This window comes from Poecile atricapillus, chromosome 14, assembly GCF_030490865.1.
Source record: "Poecile atricapillus isolate bPoeAtr1 chromosome 14, bPoeAtr1.hap1, whole genome shotgun sequence".
NCBI classification, from domain to species: domain Eukaryota; kingdom Metazoa; phylum Chordata; class Aves; order Passeriformes; family Paridae; genus Poecile; species Poecile atricapillus.
Genome location: NC_081262.1, coordinates 7,879,246 through 7,899,469, shown reverse-complemented (window position 1 = coordinate 7,899,469; position 20,224 = coordinate 7,879,246). Strand labels below are relative to the sequence as shown.

Here is a 20,224-nt window from a genome sequence, read left to right as displayed (position 1 = left end):
AGTGGCATCATACAAAGCTGAGGGATTAGGTACAATTACTCATTTAGCACATGCTCCACCTGCCCTTCATCCCAGACATGGCCCCTATTAGAAACGGATGTGCAAAGGATTGATTTTAGCAGAGCAGGACTTGTTTTAACACTGAATAAATCTGGGGTGCATTACACTCTTCGTCTAAAATTGGCTCAGTGTGGGAGAAAGCAACCTCCAAGGTAATTGTGAATTCTGTTTCCATGTTTTATATAAAACATAAATTCTGTATTTTTCTCCTATGGCAATACCTGATCTCCCCCTCTGTAGGCAGGAAAAACTCAGGTTGTCTCGTATCTGTCAGTACTTTCAAAATGGAACCCTTGCTATTTATGTCAAGGAACTTTTCATGTTTAGCTCCTTACTTTTCACTCAAAGTTTTAAATTTTGTTTGGTACTTTTTACTGGTGAGTAGATTCAGTTGATAATTTTGATCTATGGGAAACAATGAGGCGTAGAAGCTGTATTCAAAAATTCCTTGAAAACAGTATCATTTAAGTTAAATGTATTTTGTCTGGCAGCAGAGCCATTAACAATTTGAAACAAAAATTCAAGAGTGGGAAAGTTTGAGAAAATACCTGCTTTATGAAACTTTTCCATTATCTCCTGACGAACTGATTTATCCAAGTTGAAATAATTGTCGTCTTCATCAGGATTGCTCAGAAACAGAGGGATGTGCTGAAATACAATTATATGCTTGCATTTCTGGTTTGCAGCAGCAGCCAGCTGCTCATCGAGCCAGGCATCCTGGGCTTGCCTTAACTCAGGGCACTTGGAAGAATCACAATATAGCTGAGAATTCAACACAAGAAAGAAAACACCTCCAACCCAAAAGCTGAAGTAGTCATCTCCCCAGTTCTTGCAATAATCATCTATGGTTTCTCTTGTTGGAATATTGCCAATATCATGATTCCCACTGACAAATACCAGTGGTATGTCCTGGTCAGTGTTTTTCAGAACATCCTTTAAATCTTGCTCTTGTTTTTTTTTCCATCGGGATCCTAAAAGAAAAAAAACACAACAAAACATTTGAGTGTTTATAGGTTTTTTTTTCTCACCTTCATTGTTCACTTTTGTTTATGGAACTGTGCACAGTAAGAGAAATATTGTGTATTAGATGTGATCACAAAAACAAATCCACTTGTAACATATCCACTGCACATCTACCCAGCCCTGTCCCTCCCTTACCAAGGCCTCAGCCATTTTCAGTGGCTGGCCTGAAGGCAGGCTCTGGACAGGACCCAGCAGAGAGCACAGCAGTGGGTGATGCCATGGTCACTGCTTTGCACCAGGAGCTTCAGCTGATTCTTTTCATCTACAGACTGATGATGTGGTGAAAAAAATGCAGCAGCCTTGGACGGTATAACAGCACAAGGGTAAAAACCAGGTCAACTTCTGGCTTATATTTTATGGCTGCGCAATAAAACTAAGTGTCGTTGGGTTTGAGATTTTTTTCTTTTTCATTACAAGAACTATTTTAACAGCAAAAATTTAATCAGTGTCTTGTGGTGACTTATTTATATGAGTCTCTTTTAATAATAAGCATGCCATTAAATTTAAAATAAAATGTAGTTGTGTACTTTGCTAGTTTTCCCTGCATCCCTGACTTTATATTAATATGCATTTCCATACAGGTACTCTTCTGCATGTCAGAAGTTTGTCCCTGCCTACAAAGATTTATCTTATTAATAGATTGATTTACAATCACTGAAAAAATTTAGAAAGGAAGTTTTAAAAGGGTAGTTCTTTTTTTCTAATGATGACAGAGGTTTTCCTATGTTTTCTAAAGACTAATCTTTAACTAGAGGCCATTGAAATGATTATTATTAATTAAATGAACATGTATAAATTGATTTTGTCCTGCAATACATAACACACATCCAGCATGGGCCCATATCACAAATAATAACTCCATTTTTAAACCAAAAACTGTAACAGGATTTTTACAAAAACTCTGAATTCAGGTTTCTAACATACACTTGCACACAGGTCTATGCCAATCGATCATCATGTATTTTTAAATTTTGTTTTACTTTCCTGACTACAAACATACCTTATAAGCAGAAATGCAAAAATAGGTTCCTGTATTGCAAATGTGAAATAAAAGGGTTTTTTATAATTTCTTCACAATACTTATGATGAATATGTTGATAAACACTCACCCTTATTAACAAATATTTTGTTTTACACACTCTACAGTTACAGGCTTTAGTACCACCTTATTGCTACTATCAGAATTCTACAGCTTTATAAAAAAAATTGAGAAAAAAAACATGTTAGGTCTAAATTATGGTTAAATGTAAGGACATTGATATGAGGTGCATTAATTCAAAACCACAACTCTCTTGGGTTTAACTGCTGCAGAGGGTAGAAAGTTACTGTAAGAAGATCTTTGAGTAACTTGACAAATACTGGGCATATGATATCCAGTGGAGTCTAGAAAGCCATAGTGAAGAGCAGATTGCTTTTTGGGGTGTATTAATGGTCAGTTTAGGCTGTTCTTGCTAATCCCAGAAAAAAACCAGGGCAAATAACATCTATATTACTTGGAGACACTGTATTTTAAAAAATAAATCCAAAAGTTCAAATAAACCTGGCACACTCCTGTCTGCAGGATAAGGAACCTGGCTGAGAGCGCTGCTTTTACTGACACTTCCCATTATCCTATGGAAAGAGTTGGACATTTCAAGCTCTAAATATGAAAATGTATGGGGGAGGAGGGCGGTGAAATGCGAGGGGGGAAGGCTCTGTTCAGATCCGTGTAAACACATTACACCATGTTAAACTCCATGCTATCACTTTGGGAAATTTAGCTAACAGTTGCAGAGTATAAAGACATTTATGCAAAAGTTACAGAAATAATTTGCAGAATTATGTATACCTCTTCCCAGTGGTGAAATTCAAGCTCTAGAGACTAACACTTAGATTAGATTTGCCGACAGCAGGGCACTGATTCCCTCATTTAATGAAATATTATTTCTATAGCAACAGAGAAACATATTCAGTGTTTATTGCAGAAAACAGATTGCTCAAAATGGAAAACAAGATCTCCGCCCAAGAGACTAGGAAATCCTGCTAAGAAGAGATTGGTTTAGAACAACTGCATCTTGGTTTGACCTCTTCTTGGCAGAAGGTCAAAACAACTTCAAAAGAAGAGACTCTCACAGAGATAAAGGTGGGAAAAAGTGGAGCAATGTCTCAGGACCCGTTGGTGCAGTTCTGGAGAGAAAGGGCTGGATATCCTACTGGCCCTGAGCTGCACTACCACAACACACAATGTGTACCACAAGGAGCCCTCCTGAGGCACCTCCCCCTGCCTTTACATCTGAGTAACAGGTAAAGAAGACAAAGACAGTGGTAAAGAAGGAAGCCACTGGAAAATTCAAGTGGTCCCTGCCAGAGCATAAAAAAATATCCTTTTAATCTCTCTCAGGCACAGTGTTGCAATATCTAATTATTCCAATTTTTATGAAAAACATTTCTATTTGATGGACATGTATTTCTTTGGCTTAGAGAGAGCTTTGTTGTAGGTGAATAGGGAAATAGTATCGTGCCAAAGGGCAATACAAAAAAAAATTATTTGTGAAGTGCCAGGGTAGATGTAACTGAAATAAATTTATGTGATGTTTATCCTGGCATCATGTGCAGTGACATTTTTAAATCTCGGGCCACAATTTTCTGTCTTTATGTTAGGTTGTGTAAATAAAGTCTTGCCCTGAGATAAATGGCTTCACAAATTAATAGCCCATAAAGGACAGCTTGGCTTTTATGAAAAACATGAAAGTGAGAACTGTTGCTGGTGCAGTTGTGTGCAATTTTCCACAGCTTCCCAGTCTATCATTTTTGAAAGCTGAGCGATGTGAACAGGAGCATGAAGGTGCAATGTCACCGTGCCTGTTGTTTTCTGTTGTGTATCCATTTGCCTCAACAGCTCCAGTGTTCTGTCCTGCACTGCTTAAAGGAACCAAAACAACCAGCCTTCTTCACACACTGAAAGAGCAGATTTCAAGACAGTACTTTAACAGCATTTTTGATGGAGCTGTCTTCAGTCAGCAGAATTACAGATTATTCTGCCAAAGAAATAATCCTTTAGCTACTAATCCTTAGTTACAGTTTCCTTTGGTATTCTACAGAAGGCTGCACCACTCTAAGACTGGATTTGGTTTAGTTTTTCTATGGCACCAGCTATTAAAAACAACCAAAAGCATTGTTTCCCCCCAAGCTCTATCTGCAATACTAATGGCAATTTTTTTGTAACACAATCCTTCCCATACAGTAATCTCCACCAACACTGTAACTTTTCCTCCAGATGTATTCCAAATGAAAAATTACCAATTAATTAACAATAGCACCAGTTTTTCTACTGATATGAATCAGGAGGGGGAAAGGGGAAGGGGGGTTACCATGGCATTATGAGGTGGTACCCCCAGGCATTCCTGGCTTGGTGTTAGAAGTCTAAGTACTTCCCCCAAGGCAGGAGAAGCATTTAGCTCAGACATCTTCAAATAATTTAACAACAGGTAAAAATATGGCACAATTATTTCCTGGAATTCTCATTACTTGGTCTCAGTATTTTAATGTATCTTAAGGTGTCCCAAACTTAGAGGAGCTGCAAACACATTGTTTTTTAATGGAAAACACAAATTTTCAGTTTGAAGAAGAAAAAAAAGAAAAATTAAGTTTTATGCCAGCAACACTCTTCAAAGGCCCTCATATGACAACTGCAATCTGTTTAACTTTTAACCCAAGAGACTATCAAAGAACAAATAAGAGCTACATTGTAGACAAAAATACTATACAAAATATCAAATAGAAATAGCACCTACATTTGATAAAAGCAAAATAGAAAATGTCAAAACACCACCAATGAAAACAAGATTTAGAAGAACACTGGGCCCATTCCTTCTGTAATTTATGATGATACTAGAAGTATCTAACATCAAAGGACAACTAATTATTGTTGAAAACAATCACATGACTATTAAAAACAAGATAGATTTGTGTATTTTCCCAGGCCTTACAGTGCATCACAATTGCTTAAATCAAAGAATCTAACTATTCGAGCACTTCCTGTTCTTGAGACATTTGTTATGTTTCATGTATTTTCATGACTCTCTGCAGTTGCCCTACTCCTCCATTTAGAGGACCTCCCCTAGCAATATTCCCTAAATTCCTAGGGAGGAGGGGAGCTCATTTTTTTTAGCTGCACTGGAGGAAATGTAACTGCTACCTCCACCTCTGTGGGAAAGCAGCCTCCTCCTGTCAAACCCGGACTGCCTTTCATCTCTGCTCTCATCTTGGATATCTGGTTGCTGGCTCCAGATTAGAAGGGCTACAAGCAAGATCCTACATCATCCCTGTCTGCTGACTCCTCCCCAGGGACAGCCCCACTGGTGCCCCTGTCACTTGGAAGACATCACAGGTCCAAACCCAATGGTATCATCAACACCACATTGTACCAGGCTCCTACAGCAATTGCATGATTGCTATGCACTAACATAAACAAAAATATGAGCTCTAATCTTGCCACTTCCAAAACACCAACCCACAGCACCCCTTCAGAGCACTGATGCAGATGGAGCTTCCCCACCCCAGAGCTCTGTTCCTCACTGTGCTTCCCTTCCCCATCTCATCAATATGGGTGACTCCTCCTGACTGCCAGGGCCAGACTCTTCCCTCTACTCAGCTGTTTAGAGTTGATCATCCCATAAAAGTAGTGATTCTCTCGTGGGCCATGAGCGGAATGAAACACTATGGTCTCCACGTTCTTTTTTGTCCTAGGATGGTAGAAAAATGTGATAATGGATAGGGCACTGCATAGAAAGGAAAGACCTCTCTGGCCACCCAGTTTACTGACACTCTTCATTGTTTTTTCCTTTAAATTTAAAAGTTTCCCCTCTTGTGTCTGGTGTAATGAGCTAATGCAACACACTGCGTCATTACATGCAAGAATGAACTGATCCATTTTAATAAACCCATTATGGTCATGTTCTGAAATAGGTGTTTTGCTTTAGTCTGTGCTGTAATAGCTAAAATGCCACCTTCTCTCTTCTTTAGACATATATATTTCTAATCTTCAAATAGCCTGAAGACAATTTTATGATGAACAAGAAATTATGCCATTAAAAATAATGTAAAAACATGATATATTCACTCCTGAACAAACTTACTGACTACTCAGTCTAACTTACAAAAAACCTCATTTCATTAGTTCCAGTGAAAAGCAGAATCTGGAATACTCATTTGTCTACAACTGTAAGTGACTTTTCCAGTACATTCGAAAGAAGTAATAATCTGTTCTGAGACTCAAAAAGTGATCACACAAAAATTTCTCTACATGAAAACACAAATTAATTTTATTATATAACTTTGGGCATTAAAACAAGAAGAAATTGTAACTGTAGTTTAAGTTAATAATGAACAATTATTACATTAAAGCAATGACAAAATCCCCAACTGAACAAGGACGCCTATTAGGGGATCAACTGCTCCTGGTTTCAGTGCATGACATTAAATATAATGACTGCAAATGCTGACATTTTTCGGAGTGCCAGCCACACAGGTGCCCACTTAACAATCTAGTTCATGGCATTTACTGCTCCATGTTCTGCTGTGAAAATAAGTATTATCCTTCACTTAAGCTCAACTCTGCTCTTATCCTTACTCATCTCCCAGCAACGCAGAGCTGTCACAGCAAGCACAGGCCACCACTGCCTTTGGGCCTCTGCTTTAGATTAAATCATCACAACCAGGAAAAAATACCTCAATGCTACAATACCAAAACCAAACTTAATTTTAAAAAACATCATGCAAAGATCTAGTACTTGTACTAGATTTTTAGCACTGTTTCTAGTACTTGTATTATAAAACATAATATCTGAGAAAATTGTGTAACTAATTACACCTCCAAGATTTTAATAGTTAGAGATATTGATCTGCCAGTCGGATTTCTAAATTCAACTGTAAACTAGACTAGAGAACAAGGTCTAAAATACAAATAAATATATACTTGCTGAAGATGAAACATTTGCTTCTGACAGCCCAGTGGTGTCTCTGCAATACGAGCCTATTGGATCTGTGTTGAGGTATCTGATGCTTCCCTACTCTGGGCTGATTAGAGCAAATTTAATTTCACAGTAAGCTGTTTGAGGCTTTGAACGCTCCATTAGGTTTTACTAGAATCAGATAATTACTACAAAATGTTTATTTATGCAACTGCAGTGGCCTTTCTTTAAACAGTTATTATTAGATATTTGACAAATAATACGCTACTTACCCAAATTCTTAGCCATTATTAATTAACACTGGCGTAAGAGTTTGGAGAAGAAAATAGCCAAGAATAATTCTGGTTTGGATTCCATCCTACCAAGAATATCAGAGTTAGGTTACAACAGCAGAAGAAACAGATGCAGTGAGTTTATTTAGATTAAGCTACCTTGTGGTCAGGAAATTAGGTCACACCTAAACACTGCCCTATTGATCAGGCAGTGACATATTAATAGAAATGTTACCTTGCACTCTAACAAATACAACCTTAACTTACCCTTTACCCTGGTTCAACATAAACATTTTAAAGCCTCTGCTTCTGCCTTGCACCTAAAAAGTCAATCTGTGTCTTTTCTACTTCATGCTTTATTACAATTCTCCACTGAACAAAGATTCCGGAATTGGGATTTAGCTGACAATTTTGCTGAAACTGCAAGTGACACTGGAATACAGCTGCCTCCTCCCCAGCTGTGCCACACTGCTGGGAGTTAAAAAAATACACAAACTTGCCTTTGTTAGTCAACCAAGCAGCCGGTCCAAATGGCAAAAAAAGCAAATATAGTAAAGGTGAAATGCTTACAGCCATTTTTAAAGGTGGAACCATATTTTAAGAAACTATTTTTTAACCTGCTCATATGCCCGTTACATGGAAAAATCAAACATCAGCATTCATGCTCCTGCCTTCTGGACGAGAAAGGCATTTTTAAAAAAATTATTATACTTTTAGTTAAAATTAAAACCTGACAAAATATCTCCTTATATACATGCCTCACTTAAGGACTAGCTGTGCAGCCTAATTTTATCTGGCCAATTTTTTCTTTAAAAAAAATTAATGATCCTTTGTTTTAGCAAAATTGGTTCTTTAATGATAGTTTAAAAGCAGTATTAAATGCAGTTCACAGATATTTTCCTTTGTGGAATGTCTTACCAGATCACTGTATATAGCATTAAGAACTTGAATTGGACTTGACATTTCTCTGTAATTTATTCAGTTCACAAATGTATAAATGGCAGCTTGTGCATTTGCATGCAGATTTCAGCATTACATTCCTATCTCATCCTGTGTGCAAAACCCACCAGCAGCAGATCTCCAGCTCCCAACACCTCAGTGCCTGCAGTGTGACCATGCCAGTCCCGTGTGACGCAATAAAGCACGAGTGCAGCACCCACCTTGCCAAGGACAGCTCAGCTGGCTGCAAAGCAGCTGCAAACGTACAGCTCTCCACAGCAAACAGCTGGGCTGTACTTCCTAACAAGGAAGAACACACATGGGAAAATGACTGTGGACTTTATCAAGTGTGATATAACCGGGAATTTCCTCAACATTCCTGTATAGTGGATCCCAGATCAAAAAACAGGTAGGACATACCAACTCAGGGACATACCAGCTTCACCTCTTACACGAACCAAGTATTCACTGACCTCTCCTGACCAGCCCAAGATGGTGTTTTAAGTAGGAGGATTCAGAACAGTCACAAATGGGTTTTATTTCACAATAATGCTTTGACTAGAAAAATTTGCTATGGTGTGTGCTTCCCGAGTTTAGAAAATTAAGCAAATTAAAGAGGTTTTATTTAGTTACCCTGTAAAGTGTTTGCAATTATATGCTGCAGCCTGTGTCTCAAGATTTATTGTCTATAAAAACTACACTTTTGGAGGGAATCATGTTAAGGCACTCCATATTTAACAGAAACAAGAACCAAACATTTTGGACCATGGCAGTTGCACATCCAATTAGACATGGGAAAGAAGCTCAAGCTAGTCCAGTTGTGATTCTTCCAGGAGAGAGAATGCCTTCAAATGCTACAGAGATTATAAACAGAAATGAAGCCATACCGCAGTCTGGCCACCAGAACCATCAGCTCTGATGTTCCTCAGCTCTGCAGCTTGTCTATTCTGAATGTAAATAACTTCATTCTGCTCTGCGGACGTGTCAGAGCTGATAAAAGGGACTAATTGTATAAAAGCCAGTATGCCCATCTCATCTCATATTCTGATCATCAAATTGTCAAGCAGGAGTCAAATAGAGAAGTATTGATTTGAAAAATTGTCACTTAATTGCTGTCTAAATATGAACTCAGAATCCCAACATTTGGCACATGTTTTTAAAATCTTGTTGCACATCACTGCCTGCTTTATTATATGAAGAAACACTGCATGGGAGACAGCATAGGGTATATAATTTTGAGGAGACATGCAGCCAGCAGTTTTGTTTTTCACATAAAGAACATACTGTTGCCCAAAATTGTAATTAGCTGAACTGAGCTGATGTGCCTTATTGAGGCTCTATGGAGGAGTTAAGAGCGTTAGCAGAACGTGCGAATTCCTGGGGGAAAACGCAAACCAGTGATGCACACACACGTACACACACAGATGCACAGAGCACAGCACGCAGGCAGGGGGAGCCGGCTGGCACTGGAGAATGTCCCAGAAGAGTTGGGGCCCTGGAAGCACCAGCAGGACAGCCACACATCCCGGCTGTAGGCAGGGGCCTGCGATGCTTGAAGGAGAGAAAGCAGGGAGAGAGACAGAGAAAGGACACTGGGGCAGGGAGAGCGCTTGCGTCTCCTGCAGTCCCACAGTGATGTCAGTGACAACTCTTTCCCAAATTCATGACTGCTTTTTAAAGAATGTCAGACGTCGAAGGTAAAGTCTGTACCTTTCACCAGAGCAACCTGCTGCACCTCTGGGGCCCTGTCCGACTGCCTGACTGCTTTTTCCCCTTATGACACAAAGTAATCTTCTGGTAGCTCTCAAGGCTGCAGTGCCTCAATAACCACGAACACATCAGCAATGAGCTGTGCACAGAGTGGGCACCTCTGTTTTCAGCTTGTCTATTGTTAGGGCCTTTTCTGTCACCTCCTGTTTAAGCTATTCACAGTAACAACACATGCCTGGGCTCACAGCCTGAAACACACATATAGATAGCACAGTAAAAACATGAGAATATGTAACAGACACAGTCCTGGAAGATGTTATAATCCAAGTATGGCCCAACAATGAGAGTGAGAGACACAGTCAGCAAGCACACCAAGGGGCACTAAGAAAACAATACTAAATATTATTACTGCAGCTCTTTAGAGCTGATTGTTTCAATCAGATATTTTAGCTTGTTCCACCTAGAAAAGATACATTTATAAAAGCACAAATAGTGAAACATAAGTAATTATTTGAAAACCCTTAATTAAACAATTTAATAATATTAAACAAAGGTAGAAAAAAATAGAAGAATGTCAGTACTTGGGCTTAATTGACAGAAAAGGCTGATGTGAGATTACAGAGCATGCATGACCTGGGTAGGGAATGTGTATATATTATACCTTCACATTAAATAAAAGAATTAGTACAAGTGTTCACAGTGTATTTGAATGCCATAATAGTCAATTCCAGTGATTTTTATTTCTAGTAATTAAAATATACACAAATGAATTTAAAACTGCAAGCATAAACATTACTTGCTCACTGATCTATTATCACACTGCTAACAGATCAAGCTTAATCAAATTCTATCAGGTTTTTTGTGATTCTACACATTATTAGATAAGTCTCATTTCATTTAGTCTCTAAATAGCTACATTTTATTACAGTCAGAGCTAAGTAAGTTTGCAAAAGACTTGCTGTCTTGTTCTTTAACCTGTTTAGCCAGAACAATTACTGAAAAAAAATTAAACCTGGACTAAATACATCCCATAAATAACTTTCCTGGCTAGAACACTATCAAGTTACTGATAGCAGTAGCATCATTAAAAAAAGCAGTTAAACAATTTCCTTGGAAGGAATTTGGCCACTTAAAAATAGTTGCTGGATTCTCAGCTTCACAGTCAGTGTTTCTCAGTGGCTTCAGCAGGGTGACCTTGGCTGCTAACAGCTGAATTCTCTGCTGCGGTAACAAAAGGTGTTGAAATGCTGACGCTGTTTCCTGGACACCAATCTACACTAAAGGCATGGGATGGAGAAGGAAGCACAATCCTCATGTTAAACTGAAACAGGAAGGATAGGTCAAAAAGAAGGTGTGGGAGTTTGCCCCATGTTTGGAGGGCACTATTCTATGGAACAGACACCAGCCTCATTGAACTTGAGTCAGGATCAGGGAAGAACTCAGACACTAAAGGTGGGATTTTCCTACAGACTACCCAAAAGGGGCAAAATAATGGATTAAGTCTCCTACGAGTAACTTGAAAAAGTCTCTAGCTCACCCTGGCTCTCATGGGATACTAAGCTCCCTGACACCTGCTGACAGCAATCCAGGAGATCTGGGACCCAGGAGGCAGTCTGGGACAATCCCTTGACACAGACAGGCCAAACAGGGCCCGGCTCTCCTGGTCCTACCACTCACAAACACAGGAGTGCTGGGGACAGGCTAATCCTGGCAGCCTTGACTGCAGCAGCCTCCAAGGTGGGGCAGGAAAGGCAGAGAGCACATCTGGACAGCACACCGGCTTATTCAGGGATCAGCTACAGGATCCTATGTAAGGCTGTTCTGAAAGCAAGAGTTTGAGAGGGTTGACAAGTATTCAAAGACAAGCTCCTGCGAACACAAGAATGATCCTTCTGGATGCTCAGGGATAGCAGGGGGAGAGAGAAGAATGTAGGCTATAAGGAGAATGATGTGGGTAAATGAGGAACTCATGCCTGAGAACCAATGAAAAAAGAATATAAAAGGGAGTTGGAACCAAAGACATACTTGAAAGGAAGAATACTGAAAAAGTACCTGGGTATACAGGGCTGCTGTCAGGAAAAGCGCTCTGAGGGCTGCAACTAGCAGAGAGCAGCAAAAGCTTCTACTGCTACTTCAGAAATAAAACAATAAAGAAAATACAGCCCACTGCTGTGTGAGGCAATGACAAGTGACAGTTACTCAGAGCTTCTTTTGCCTCCCTGCGCTGAAATGCTCTCCCAGAGCTAAAGGAGCACAGGAAACACCAGGGATGGAAGCAGCATCTCACAGAAAGTTTCAAGCCAGGTGATCCCATGGGACTGACAGGATGAATCCAAGAGTACTGAGAGTGCTGGCTGATGTCACTGTGAGGCACTGCTCTATAATCATCAAAGGGCTGTGGAGCTGGGATGTTGCACTCTGGATGACTGGAGAACAAGGTGGGTGAGGAACTGGCTGTTGGACTGGAGCAGGACTGTTGGGCTTGGGGTGTATTGGTAATGGAATAATATGGGAAGTTTTCCTAAAACCAAACAGAAGATTCCAACTTTATATGAGAACAGTAACATTTTTAGAAATAAATTTCCAGAGTTTTAGAAAAATGTAGTCAAATAAACACAATCTGAGCAGCAATATTTTATAGATTACCATTTCTGTCATACTAAATTACATTATACTTAATGCATACAAATGCCTTCATTAGGAAGTCCTTCATCGTCATGGTGTGTCCAAGTGTAAGCACTGAGTTCACAGAAATTATATTCAGTCCATAGTTGCACTATAAGGTATCACTTAAAATTCTTGATGTGATTGTACCACAATATTAGTGTTACCAAGAATAGATATCCTATTCTTGATTATGTAATCAAGAAAAACTTCTGGAAATAATATTCAGAGTACAAACTACTTTTAATCAGCAGCTAAATATCAAGATATGATTACTTCGTTGCTCTAATGACATCTGTAATGGATTCCAAGTGCTGTGCCTGATTGCTTCCCAGCTGATCAGGATTCTGTTCATCACTTCGAGCTGTTGGAATTCTGAGATTTCTTGGAGTTCCTCTGCAAAAGCCTTCAACGCTGGTTCAGCTAAATGGCTACAATGCATGCTTTAAAACAGTCCATCAAAAACTTTACCCTTATTACTCCATGATAAAATGTTTTAAGAGGAGAGGAAGATCTGTGTTGCCCACTTGTTTTTTACTGACAGGCACTGATTAAAAAGCTGTATAATCTCCCTGTCCTTTTAGGCAACTAGCCCAAGACTGCTAAACCATGGGCATCTGCACCACAGTCACTGTTATTTCTGTCATCAGTTTAGACAGAAAGACAGAGGGCAGTAAAATTATACTTTTATGTACAACTTAATGGTTAAATTGTACTTATATGTTTATCAACACATGGCAGAGCAAGCATTTGTATAAACACAAAGGCAATAATGAAGTAATTGTTCCAGCTGAATATTCTACAATTCCTTTTAATAGTGCATTTCCTTAACCACTTTATATAACTACATGATAACGCAGGCTTGAAAACTATTAACATAATTTCAATCACCAAGAAATTATTAGAGAAGTTAAAATATGGTGGCTCAAGTGAGGTAATCACAGAATCACTGAATCATTTAGCTTGGAAAAGACCCTTAAGTTTACTGAGTAATGAACTGCTCTTCCTTGCAATTTCTTGGAAATTGCACAAGGCAGCTTCAAATATTTATACAAGGCACAGCACATCCATCACACAATGCAGGTGATCTCACCAGTACAATCCATTCAGCTTCTTTCACGTCTGTTAGCAAAATGAATAATGCTAATGTTTTGCAAAGCCCTGACAGATTTGTATTTAAAACATAACCAAGTCTGAGATATACACTGGCAAAAGGGACAATAATGACTACAGAGAACCATTGCTAGGAAAAAAAAAAACCCCAAACAAACCAAATACAATAAGTACCACAAACAAGACTTACTGTATCCAGCCATTCAGTGCCCAGTGGAAGTCAGAAGATTGCTGGCTCTAGTTCACACTCAAACTCTACCAACAGAGAAGCCCTTGTTGTTTCAAGTCAGAAGAGACAAAAGTACTCAGAACTTTGCACTGTTTTATGAGTATTTGAGAAAAATCCAGGTAAAAAGAAACTAACTTAGCCTCCAGGATTATTTAAATACTTTTAAGTGAAAGATCCTTTTCAACAGGATGTGTAACACTCATTAGTTGTCCTGACTTTTTTTCCTCTTACAAGGGATAGTGAAACAAAAATATTTGGAACACCTACACAAATTAGAAATCCTAATCAAAACATTTATTAGAAATCTGCTATTGGAAGATGATTCCAAAATTAATGGAAGCACATAAGCCAATAAAACTGCATCATGGCGTACTTCATGATCAAGCTATTGAGGTGTTACACAGTAGATTCAATCAAGCTTAAATCTGTTGGTTTTGACACTTTCCCACTCTTTCAGCAAAACTGCGTCCTGATCAAAAGAAAGTCTATAAATACTGTCAATCAATTTGACAGCTAAAGTCTTAAAATTAACATTGTGGGACACTGAAGGAATTAGTGAAAGGTCTCCAATGTGTTTGAAGCCCTGCTGCGTGAGCAAGGGCTGGGAAGCAGCTCCTCAGGTGCAGGTGGAGTGTGAAGCAGAATTGAACACAAGGCACAGGATGTTTGCAGGCTCCCTGAGTGGATTGCAGTGCTGGCAGTGACAGAGACAGGGCTTTCTGCAGCTCTGCTGCTTATCAGGGCTAAAAAATGTGAAGCACTGTGCTTACATCTGATTTCCAGACCACTCCTCAGCAGGTAACACCACTTCTAATTTCACTTCCAAGAAAAGTACTTCTCTTTCTTGTAATTCATCTTTCTGGTAGTTTGTTGTTCTTCCTCTCAGTGTACAAAGAAACCCACTGCACTCAAGAGTCCCACAGCCACAGGACAGAGTTGTTAGAGCTTGAACTCACTGACCTTTAGCATTTTAAAAACTTAAATATTTGAATTTATTAAGCACTAAAAATCTAGAGAATTCTCTGAGCCTTACTCACATTAGGTACTCAAAATGCCATATCTATTTTTTGCCATTTTCCTGGCATTAGTTTCCCCCTAGATAGAGCCCCTCTTTGTCATCTCAAAGCAATCTGTTTAGGAGAAAGACTTCTATTTCAAAGAAAATTTCCTACTGAAAACAATTAATGAAAGCAGCCTTAAGATGAATGCTACAGGAAGTCAGATGAAGAAATCAGAATAATATCTCAAGAATCATCTACAAATCATAGTTTTTTTCCTGCAAAACACCAAAACAGAAACTAATACTAATGATACTTATGAAAGACTATTTTGAAGTCATTAAATTAGCCTTATTGCCAATCTGAAATATAAAAAAAAAAAATTGATTTACTATCTCCATTCTACATTTTTAATTGTCTTACCTGGCATTCCATGGACCAGGTCTCCACACAGCACAAAGAACTTGGGTTTAGGGTTTAGTTTGTTAACAGCCTGCACTGCTTGCTCTGCTAATTTAATTTCTTCTTCCCATTCATCATCTCCATTGTTAGTGTCTCCATGTGTCCACGCTTTCATCAGTCCAAACTGAGGATCTGCTCCTTGGATGAAGTAGAAGGGCCCCTTCCATTGGTACTCAGCATCTAAGAAGAAAAAGGAGGAAAAAAACACCCAGTAGAGACTAAAAGAGAATGAAAGCTTCCACACATCATTAAATTGATTGTTCTTCACCTCAGTAGGTTGACACTGCTTTAACGCAAGTACAGAATTCTGTACTCATTCATACAGGACAAATACAAAGGCAGAAGTACAAATTTTTCCTCTAACATGTAGTTGTAATAAATGAAAGTATATTAATCTAATTATACCACATAGTAATTACAGACTGATTAGAGGAGAAATACGTGAAGAATTCGGCAAATAGTGCTGGAAATTACGAGACTACAGCACAGCACAAGTGTGTAACATTAGATTTCAGCTGACTCTTAAGATTCCAATTATTGCTTCTTTAATTAACAAGTTAAGACATACACAAGTTTCACATTTTATGGTTCTAGTAGACTTTTTCTTAAATTATTAATGACTTAGATGTTTTTTGTTCTCATAGCTTTACAGTAAAGTTGGATGTAGCACATTCTTTGCAGTCAGAACTGAAGCTACTCAACAGGACCAAGGCCACCAAACACCAAACCTAGCAATCATCAGAATCATCAGCAACTATCCAAAAAAAAAATCCAAATTGACTGCTGCCACAATTGCTCCCAAGACCTACAACACAAAGGTGAGAACTCAGAAACAAATTTCCATTGATAGAGTCAACGTAGGCAGACGATAGGACAACCTGTACTGGTAACATTTTTTGTATACTTCTTTCTCAGTATTGTAATACCAAGTACAACAAATAAAGGGTGATATAGATGACTACAAACCCATTTGGCAGAAAGAAATCTCAACACTGGGAAAATAAAACAAGTTGGCTACAAATTTAAAACAAAAATGAGTAGCCTACACTTGTCTCAAGCTGGAATTGAAGTATAAACACAAATACACTATGGTTTCTCCAGCTGTCTATATGCATTCATTTGCAACCTGAATATTTTAATTTGACAGCTCTATTTGACTTAATACATTTACTGCTGTTGGAGGTTTTTAAACAGCATTTAAACTGTTAAAAACTCACTGACTACTACTGATCTATAGCTGAATCTAAAAAGAAAGATAAAAATGATTTAAAATTAAAATATAATCCATAAATATACTCTCATATCATGTCAGTCTGATCTGAAATTCATTTTGAGGCAAAACTAGTCTTCTAGTAACAGTAGAGAAGTAGCATGTCCAACACATGGATGTACTTTTGATTTCCTTCCACAAGCTCTAGAACTGAAGCTTCACACTTTTCAAGAAGGGGAGTGTGTCTCTTTCAAGCAAGGTTAGAAAACAGAGCTCAGAATTCATCTCTTGCACCATGGATATGGATAGGCTGGAGTGAGGGATGAGGAATGTTGGCAACTCCCAGAAGCTGCTTGTAATTGTCATCTGTTGCTATGGCATCAGATCATTTTGCCAAATGAAAGCTTCTGCACTTTAGTTAAACTAACATTTAATTTCTAAACAAAATTATTTATATACTAGCACTGACTTACTCTAAATAATAATCACGTATTTTAAAGACACTTTAAAAATTTTTAAAGACAATTCTAGCCACTCGTTGGCTTTTAATTCTGAAAAAAAATTTATTCTTCAAGTTACACAACTGTTCAGAGAAGTGAAAGGATCCATCTATCCATGAGTTTGCAGTAGAAGCCTTATGGAACCAGTTGAATGCCATAAAGTAATTTAGGTTTTTATTTTATGACTTGCATGAAAAAATACAATTGCCATAAAAGCAGCTTATATGATGCAGTAAAGGCACTGTTTGTGCAGAGATATCAACTTACAGTTTTTATAGGTGGAAAGCTATAGCAAAAAAGTCAGTTAAGGAAGCTTGCATCAGAAACCCATTACAACCGCTACAAAACAAAAATGAAAAAAGGGAATGTCTGAAACAGGAACTTGGTTTGGAGAAGTAGCACAATTCATTCATTAAGTGGAGAAAAAAAAGACCAAACCTTTGAACAATATGGCAGGACTACTAATACCAGTTCCTCTTCCAGCAGCTTGACAGACAGTATTGATAAATCAAGGCTGGGCAAAATCTCCTTGTTTGTATTTTTTATTCTGAAGCCAGTATTTTTACCATAGTAGCCTAAGTAAAATATAGTTACATTTATTTATTTTTACAGAGACTAAGAAAAAAGAGCTAGCATTTGTTTTTTAAAGACTGTGTTTCAAGTATGGACAAACTGTTTTATCCTTTCAGAGCCACAGCAATGGTGGGTGGTAGCCACAGACAGCTGGAGCACCTGGAGCAGCCCTGGCTGGGTGGCCCAGGCAGCAGGGCTGGCTCAAGTCCCAAGGACAAGGGAGCTTTGGATAGAACACTTGAACATACACAAGGAAGCAGACAATGCATGGTCAGGGAGCAGGTGGGAAAACCAGACTAGGGGTTATTCTAATATATGTTTCAGGGATATTTTATTTTCCTGACTTATATTCATGCCAATGCAGTAACACTCAAGGTTTTAAGTACCTGAATGTTTCTAAGACTGTGCACAGATGCTCTGGTTTGAGTGGGTGAGTGATGGTCATGTGAGGCAAAGAGAGAGACTGATAAGATGATTTTCAAAAGAGAAGTTCAGTACACAGACAGAATCAAGAAATGGCAGAAGAAAGGAGAAACAGAAGATGCAGGGGTGGAGGTGGTGAAGAGTGGGGAGAAAAGGAAGGAGATAGGAGGTGAAAAAAGAAAGGAACTGAAAATGATGCAAAGGTATATGCTATATTCTCCTGTAGGAAAGAAAAAAGATAAAATGAAGAAAGTAAAGCAGGGATATCAGAAGACAGCCAGGAATCAAGGCTACATAAATACCATTTACTTAAAATGTTAGTTTAATTAACTGGTCTTAGTCAAATAATTCAGTCAATAGCTATTTCTGTGGTATTCAATAACTCATCAAATAGTTATAAAAATAACGGTAAGGTTGAATAAATATTTTCTACCTTTGTCTTGTTATTTGATCACCCCAACCAGAAACACAAAAAACAACCCTAGTACTTAAACCAAATTCCATTAGCTTATTACTTACCAATTGGTACTCACTGATTTTGTTTCCCATGAAACAAAAGTGTGTGGGAAGAAAATAATGTTACGACACTGTTTAGACTTACAACTTAACTTTTTCCTTAAAGTCAGGAATGTGCTTTAAATACTGCAAAGTACTATAAATATAAAAGCAGAATATCATGATGACAGTTGTGTAAGTACAACACCACTGGTGCGAACTTGCACCTGGCAATCTGAAGTCTGTTTTGAATTCAGCTCACCCAGGATGTAATTCTTGAAGTGCCCTCACTGGTGTGTCTTCAGAATTGCTTTTCCAAGTTTCTCCTCATCTGTGCATGCCATGACACCAGTCCACCTAAAGTTTCCAAGTGTTGTCACTAGTGCAATTTCACTAATTCTGCTGAAAACCCCAGGACTAGGTATGCATGACTGCTCTTCCAACAATATAGTAAGAGGGTGGCAACAAGAAACAGCTGGGAAAAGCATCTTCCACTACCAAAGTTGGATCCAGAAGTCTTCTGCCTTACCATGAAATGGTTTATCAATGGAACCTGTTCAGATTATTATTCTGAACCCTCCCTTTCTCCCTCACCAGCTGCTTGGTGGCACCCACAGAACAGGTACTGTGGGCAAGCAAATGAACCTTGTCTGCCCTGTAAGTCAGGCCCCACAAACCCTGTTTGAACCCCTTCTCTGGTCTTTGCACTGGATCTCAAGAGCAGGACTCAGAGACCATTCTGCTCCCATGCTGCGGGTCTGCCCAAGCCTGGCAGAGGGGAACTAACACACACCACTGGACACAAGTGGTGGGAGGGCCAACAGCTGCTTCTGCAGCCATCCTCTAGTCATGATCCAGGTCCCAGCTCCTATTCTGACGGTATCAGTTAAATAACATGTACAACGGCTATCATTATTTCTGCGGGAATAACAATAAAGGCATCCTTCTCACTAGGAGTTTGAATTTTAAAGCCTTTAGATGAGCTATATAGTTATATTAGATGAAGTGCATGCTAGGCAAAACAATAGAAGATTAGGATTCAATTAATAATTTTTTTCTGTCTTCTTGCTTCCATCACAAAATGGAATGAAACTGAGAATGCCTGAAAATTTGCTCTTCATCCCTATAGACATTGAAGCTGTTTGCAATTTTCAGAGTTTACCATAACAATAAGAAATCACAAATGCAGAAAAAAGTTGGCAGACTTCTCCAATAACTGATGTATATATGGTTTTCATTTCTGAAGGATAAACTATGTCTGTGGAGTTGCTCTTACATACCAATCAACAGAAAACTCCTATTTCAAATCAGTTTTGGTTCCAGACCTCCTTAAAAGCACAGCTGATCACCACAGAAGTCCAACTTCTGAACGTGTTGTTATGCCTCAGTTTCAATAGCTTCCTACTCTTTTTCTGCTCCCATGCATGCCAAAGTACAGATAGAGGATCAATTTTTAGTAGCATTGGCTGAAAAAACAGTGCCAGCTTCTAATTTTATCTAAGGATTAATTCTGTGAAGGACCAAAGAAGTCAGCAGCAACTCACCAGAGAAAACCTCAGCCATGTATTGTGATCACAGGCAAAAAGACACTTCAAGGACTTA

The 20,224-nt window shown here is 38.6% G+C and overlaps 1 protein-coding gene across 2 annotated transcripts in view; it reads right to left on the bottom strand.

Annotated features, from left to right (window-relative positions):
* The window catches only part of CPPED1 (calcineurin like phosphoesterase domain containing 1), a 39,735-nt gene that overhangs the window by 13,897 nt on the left and 5,614 nt on the right, over positions 1-20,224 (bottom strand). Inside the window, exons 2-3 of one of the 2 annotated variants that reach the window (XM_058849850.1) lie at positions 15,383-15,601; positions 609-1,031 (exon numbers count right to left, since the gene is read on the bottom strand). In XM_058849850.1, the coding sequence (XP_058705833.1) occupies positions 609-1,031; positions 15,383-15,601 (642 nt within the window). The remainder of the gene's footprint in view (positions 1-608; positions 1,032-15,382; positions 15,602-20,224) is intronic. The other variant, XM_058849851.1, reaches the window with a different exon arrangement.